The sequence below is a fragment of the Entamoeba histolytica genome, genomic scaffold (assembly GCF_000208925.1).
Source record: "Entamoeba histolytica HM-1:IMSS scf_1104750518257 genomic scaffold, whole genome shotgun sequence".
NCBI classification, from domain to species: domain Eukaryota; phylum Evosea; order Mastigamoebida; family Endamoebidae; genus Entamoeba; species Entamoeba histolytica.
Window position 1 is genome coordinate 1 of NW_001915266.1, and position 7,654 is coordinate 7,654.

At 24.1% G+C, this 7,654-nt stretch overlaps 1 protein-coding gene across 1 annotated transcript, besides 3 other annotated features; it reads right to left on the reverse strand.

Moving 5' to 3' along the window:
• Window positions 1-673: 673 nt before the first annotated feature.
• Window positions 674-5,274: a repeat region.
• Window positions 5,259-5,293: a repeat region.
• A 66-nt stretch (window positions 5,294-5,359) lies between these two features.
• Window positions 5,360-6,832, reverse strand: EHI_128700 (SH2-protein kinase domain containing protein; the record flags this gene model as incomplete). Its single annotated transcript, XM_651203.1, has 1 exon — window positions 5,360-6,832. One exon carries the CDS (start codon window positions 6,830-6,832, stop codon window positions 5,360-5,362), a length of 1,473 nt encoding a protein of 490 aa, XP_656295.1.
• Window positions 6,833-7,133: 301 nt separating this feature from the next.
• Window positions 7,134-7,654: part of a repeat region that runs on past the window's edge.

The window sequence follows — 7,654 nt, forward strand, 5'->3', positions numbered from 1 at the left end:
ACTTTGTGGGAAAAGAATATCCAGAATATTTCAAACCAAAACAAATCATCGTAATTGAAATGAAATGATTCAATCTTGAATAAATGAAAATGAAATAAAAAAGAATAAAAACAAATCAATGAAGAATATGAACATTTTGTTCATCTGCCAATGAATGAAATGGTGAATTAAAAATGGACATAATTCAATGTTGATTTATTTTATTTCATTTAATGAAATATTCACACTCAATGAGGGTGTTTTTTAATCAATAAGAAAGGAAATAAGAATGAAATAGAAATAAGAATAAAATGAATAAACAATTTATTTGTGTTATTTCATTGAATTAATTCATTAAGAATCAAATGAATAAAATAATAGAAATAAGAATAAACAAATAAAGAAATGATAAAATACATTAACATATTTATGTTATTATTTCTTATTCTTTATTTATTCTTATTCTTATTTTCTATTTAAACGATAATAAACAAAACATAATAAGAAATATAAATAAGAATAACACAACATAAAATAAAGAAGAATAATAATAAAATATACAACAAACATGAATAAACAAGAAATGACAAATGATAAAAGATGAACTAAATAAAATAACAACAAGAATAAAGAAAATAGAAATAAATTTAGTGATGTTTAGAAAAGAGGAAAAGAAGATTTTAGAGAAAGGAGAAAAAGATAAAAAAGGTCAATTATTAGATATATCTACAATTGAATATTATGAATATCGAGAAGTGATTCTTTCAGTTTTCTTCAATATGCTCTATTGGTGTAATAGAGTTCATTTCTAGCATGCTCGCATTAGATTGTTCTTCTTCTAATGTGCTGTCAGAATTTCCTGTATAAAACATTAATTCTTTCATATTTTTTATTATTATTGTTCGTAGGATTTTGGGGAAGTGTAATTGTAATTTCAATGTTTTTAATCTTCTTACAGACTCTTTGTGTATTAATCAATTTATTGATAATATTACAGGTATTATTTCTACATATATTATTTCTCTATTATTTCTTAATTTCTCTTGTAATTCTTTGTATTTATTTATTTTATGAATATAATTTAATTCTATATTCATACCTTGACATATAGCAACATCTATAATATATCCTTTCTTTCATATTTTAATAATATATATTTTGTCTTCTAGCATAGAAATGAATTGTCATTAACCAATAAATCTTTATTGTAAGTTATAATCATTTTATCATTATTAATACATTTTGGAGTATTATTAAAATCGATAGCATCAAATTCAGTAAATTGTGTAATTAATATATGTTTATATATTTGTTTACAAACATAATCATGTTTTAATATTTGATTCTTTTTCATTACATCATAACAATATATGACTAATAGATGCAATAGTGTTATGACAATGTTTACAATATTTTAAAACATCATTTTTGAGTATTTTAGATTTAATATTTCCTGTCATAGTTACTCCTTCTTGCATTTTTACTATTTGGAGGAATGCATTTCTTTTTATGTTTAATGATATCCATGTTGTTACTGTTAATTTCTTATCATTGAAAGTGCCATTTGCACATCTTATATATTCACCACATTTCTTTTCTTTCCATTCACTTAAATATCTATCATTTAATTCATTATTTACCCATTCAAATACTTTCTTTACATCATGTTTTCTTTCATTTAATTCTATTACATTCATTAATTCATTAAAATTAATCTTCTTACAAAATGCTTTCTTCATTCTTTTAATTATTCAATTTGGATTTTCTTTTATTGCTTCTATCATTTCTCATATTTCTGTGCTTGATCTCCACTTATATTTTAAATATATTCTTAATAATTCTTTACCACATTCATCTCTTGCTGACATTAATCCTAATCCCAATTCATTTATTTTAACATATAATCTACTTTTTGGGATATTTCTACTATATAATTGGAATTGTATTAATGATTTTCTTATCTGTTTATCTATCTTCTCCAATTCTCATAGTTTCCATGGGACAATACAAAATCCATATCTTAATTTGGAGATTATATCACTATTAATCTTTCTTATTGTATTGAGGCTGCTGTATTTCATAGTATTTAATGATGATAGAATAGAAGATATATCATTTAATATTCTTGTACAATATTTATTAATATTTACTTTATCTCCTATTTCAATACCAAGATATTTATAATGATTATCATTAGTTACTCTTGGTAGCTCAGCTAATTCTCCATTTATTTGACTATTAATATTATTCATTATCCCACTCTTTTCTACATTAATTTTTAATATTATTGCATTAAATATTTCTTTAGTTAATTTGTGTGCTTTTTCCATTTCATCGAGATATTATTCATTATCTTTAAATCGTCCATATACAATATGTGGTTTAACTTAACTTGTTTTTCTTCTCCATTCATTTTAATATTTAATTTGCTTATTTGTTTATCTAATTGTTTAGATAGTATGTCAATAGATAATACAAATAAAAGTGGAGATAAACTATCACCCTGTATTATTCCTCTTTCTACATTAATCATACCCACACTTTCTTGATTGTAATATAAATTAAGTTGTGTATTATTTAATATGTATAATATACTATTAATTACTACTAGTGGGATATTAAAATATATTAAACATTGTTTAATCCATTGATGATTAATACTATCATATGCTTGGAAACGTCATAATATGTTTCTACCCACTTCCATTTAGCCTTTAATAATAATTGTTGGATTATAGTGTTATATAATAATCCTTCTTTTGATGCATATGTGTATTTCTTCATCCAATTTGATTTAATGAAAGTTGTTTTTCAATTGGATTTAACATCAATTGATTTTCTATTTTCATCTTTAATATTGATGTATATACTTTTAACAGACAATTTAAACAAGTTATTTGTCTGTAATTCTGTGGGTCTAATTTATCTCCTTTCTTATATATTAATATTGTTCTTCCTTGAATAAAATGAAGAGGTATTTCATTATGATTATTTAACCATTCATTAAATAATTTTAATAAATATTTCATTGGTTGTTCTAAATATTTAATCAAAAATCATTGTATTTTATCAACTCCCGGTGCCTTCCAGTTAGCAATAAATTTAATAGCACACTCTAGTTCATTGGGAGTGATTATAGACATTCTATTATTAATTCTATTTTCATTTAATATTTCATATAAATTAATATTCAGGAAATCTATATTGGTGTTAGTTTCATAGATTCATTTCCAGAAATTAATAGTGGAGATATTATCTGGATATTCATCTTCTTTAGATTTATTTAGGTATTGCGTTTTCCATATTTCATCATTTTATAATTCCATCTTATTCTTTTCAAATTATTCTTTCTTGCTTCTATTTCTATTCTTTTCATCTTTCGGAGGTATTTATAATAGTTTATTTGTTCTATTGTTTTTATTTTAATATGATATATATCATTTTTCTTAATATGTATTATTCTTTTTAATTTCATATATTGTTTATTATGGAGTAAATCTCTTATTCTACATATTTTTGATTGTAATATTCTTTCTATACTTCTCTTTCCACTTCTTTCTTGTTCATTTTTATTAATTATGTTAATAGTTGAAGATACTGATTTAATATAGTGATAATACTCATCTAATGTATTGATTAATATTTCATTTTTATTAATAATATTAATTATTTGATGTACTTTCTTCTTATTGTAATAGTAGTTAATAAATTGTACATCTTCTTGTTCTTTCATTTCTTCTTCTTTAAATATTTTCATTACCTCCTCTTCTTCTATTTCTTCTTTCTTGTTCATTCTAGTTATTATTTCTTTTAATTCTTTATCTTTCCATTGATGTTTTATTATTTCTTCCTCCATTATTCTATTAATTTCTCTTTTATTTTCATTCTTTATTTTAAATGTCTTCTTTATTATTTCTTTATATTCATTAATATTATTTACTTTAATTCCAAATTCATGTATTAATCTTTCTATTAACTCTTCTTTAAGTTGACCTCTTAATTTTCTTTCAAATAATTTCAAAACAAAACATTTATAAAGTGTTAAAATTTCTTCTTTTCTATCTGTTTGCTTCCCCCGTTTTTTTGCTTGTCTAATTCTAATGTGATGATCTTCTTATGCTGAATATCCATTTCTTCAATGGATTTCTGCGTTAACTTTCTTTTTTTTGGAAGATCATCTTCACTTGATGATATCTCATCAGCTACTACTACATTAGGGGTGAGGTCATTCACAATTTGTGTCTCTGATGAGTCTGTTATATTGTCATTTATCTCATCTTTCTTCTTTTCTTCTTGTGTATTTTCATTTTCTAATTTAGATAATTTATCTTTCAGGAAGAGCAATTGTTGTGTTAAATTATTTACTTCAGACATTTTCCTTTCAGATTCAGCATGGAATTTGAATATTCTTTTATCACATTCTTATTTTGTGCTTAACTCATTCTTATGAATATTCTTTAATGCCATAATATCCTTTTGTTAATTTATTAATAGTTTGTTTTTTATTTGTATTTCCTTTTTCATTTCTTCTTTCTCTTTCATATCCTCCTTCACTTTTTTATTTCTTCTATTCTTCTTTCTTTTTTACTGTTTTCTTCTTCCTCTTCATTGATCATCTTTTATTTTTATTAAAATCTTTATCATCTTTATCTTCATTTTCAACACTCATTACATAGTTATTGTATATTCTATTGTCTTTAATCTCAATTGGGTTGTACTGATTATTGTCTTCTTCCATAGTCATACTAATAGTCTCTTCTTTTCTGATTGTTTTGGTTTTTTCTCGTGCAAGAAAATACCATCTCCTCCATATTGTTGATGATGTATATTCTTTAATCTTGGTATTTTTTTATTTCTTCTACTTCTTGTGATGTAAATATTTTAATTTCTTCTTCAAAGAGTCTTTTCCAATATTCTTGATTTTGTGTTTCAATCATTTCTTTTCTTTGATTTCTATTTTGTTTCTTATTTTGATGATGTTTGTACATTCTTTGAGTGTTATTATGGTATTTATTTCTATTATATTGATATTGTTTATTTCTATTGAATTTGTTATTATCAAAGTGTTTATGACGATGATTATGAATGAAGTGATGAGTGAAACGATTTGTATCATCTATGTTGTGATAGTTATGGATATAATTATTATTGTAATGATCAGTGTGATTATTCATGTATCTCTGTCCATACAGATAATATCTATTTTCACTCATTCTTCTGTCATTTATATTTCTTGGTTGATATGAATTTCTTCTTCTTTGGTTATTTGTTTTTCTATATTTTTTATGGTGTCTCTGACGTGCCATCTTCGAATTCCTTTTTTTTGGTTTTAAAAAGAAACAAAAAAGGATAAAAAAAGTAACATGACTAAAAGAGGAAATTAAGAGTAGGTATCGGCTTGAATCTTTTCATGAGGACAAATTGTGCTAAACATGCCAGCATCAATGCACTTATTTATAATTTCAGTTATAGTTTTTGCAACAATTTCAGTACCATTAATAATGTTTTTTGTTGAATATCTATTAGAAACATTTTTAGTTGTTATTCTAGTAACTCGATTATGCTTAATTTCATTTTTAAGAATATATGAAATGACAAAAGGATGTTCAACAGTTTTAGAAGAGAGCCTAACCAAAAAACAACCATTTTGTCTTTTGTCAAGCCAAGAGGTAGCAATTTCACGTGTGATATCAAAGGCATACCAACTGGCACTTGTTAATTCAACTAATTCATTAAATATAGACATATGTTTAAAGTATTTTCCATAAAAATCAATTGATTTTTGGAAAATAGTTGGTGTAATTATTTTTTCATCAAACAATTGATAAAGACAACTACTGTTACTAATTTTAATATTTAACTCTTTTCCAAGTTCTTTAAAGAAGAGTTGCTTTTCAACTTCTAACCTTAATCCACCTGTTTTGTTATTATAAAAATGTTTTTTCCAAAACTTTAATCCTTCATCGTCAATTAGTGCACTTTCTAAAGAAACATGTTGGAGTGTTTCAAGAACTTCTTTTATGTTAGGTCTTTTTGTATAATCTCCATCCCACATACTGTTTATACATTTTACTAATAATTTTGGAACAGAACTATCAATTTCTGGTCTTTTTGTGCCACAAATGACATCCTCTGAATATTCATCAAAGTCGTCATATTCTGGGAATAATTGTTTTTGCGTAAATGTTTGCCACATAATTAATCCAAGTGCATAAACATCACATGAAAATGTTACTTTATTTTCAAGTACAACTTCTTTTGCTAAATAATAAGGTGTTCCTTTCCACCCTTCTTCTTGTTTAACGTCTGCTGGAAATACAGTAAATCCAAAGTCAGTTACTTTAATATTCATATAATTATCTACCATGAAATTTTCTGGTTTTAAGTCTCTATGAACCATTCCTACTACATTATGTAACCAATTAACTGATAATGCCATTTCTGTACATAACTTTAGTTTTATTTCAGGTGTTAATTCTATCTTTAAACTTTCAGGTAATTTATTTGGACAATAGAGCAATGTTTCTAAATCACATGCCATTAACTCACTAACAATCATTATCTTCTTCTCAGTTGATGCTCCTAAAAATAGTACTATATTTGGATGAAATACTTTTTTCATTACCCCAATTTCTCTCATAAAACTCTCTTTTTCATCTTCACTTAGTACTTGTTTATTAGGAACTTTTATTGCAACTGGTAACCCTGCAACTATACCTCTATATACCTTTCCAAATGAGCCACTCCCTAATATATCTTTCTTTTCATCATAAAGTATATCTTCTGGGTTTAGAGTTGGTGGTCCTTCTATTAACTTTTCTATTCGTTCTCTTCCATTAATTATAATATTCATCCCTTTTATTATTAAAATTCTTAGTTCTTTCTAGTTTTGAAAAAGAGTTTATTATTTTTAATGTTTTTTTTTCGTTCGTCTTAGTTGAACGTTGCGAAATAACAAACGTTCTTTATAACAAATACCAAAAAATTAAAGAGGTAAACCTAATAACTTTTTATATAAAATTTACTATTTATAATACTCTCTTTTAATTTTTTTTTATGAAAAAATTTCCTATTCGTTTTTCAAACAAGGAACTAAACTAAAAATATTAATGTAATTTTAAACGTGTACTTATTTTTAATTGTTTTTATTATTTTATTGTTTTTTCCTTTTGCTTTCCAGTTACTTATTCTCATTATACTTAAATTTAATTCATTTATTGTTATTATGACATTATTATAATTGATATATCTTTCATTCCACAAGGTGATTTGTTTTATTTTCCATTTCTCTTTATTTAATATCACCTGTGTTTCATATAACGATTTCCAATATTCTAAATTAATATCGTTATTTGGGTATATTTCATTTTTTGTTTCTTCCTTATTCTAATTTTCTTATTAGAATCAAACATTATTTTATTTGTATTGATTCTGATTATTTCATTTTTATTAAATTTAATTCTTTATTCATTGTCATCATATATTTTAGGTACTTTATTCTTTCTAGTGTTTTGACTTTTATTCCTTCTTCATCATATTCTTTTAATTTCATGTTGCACTTTATTCTGTACAATTTCATTGACCAAATCTTCTAGTCTATTGATTTTATTTAGGATTTCTTTTATTTCATCAATTTTATCTCTTATTATTTTATTTTGGAGATAGAGGTGCATAA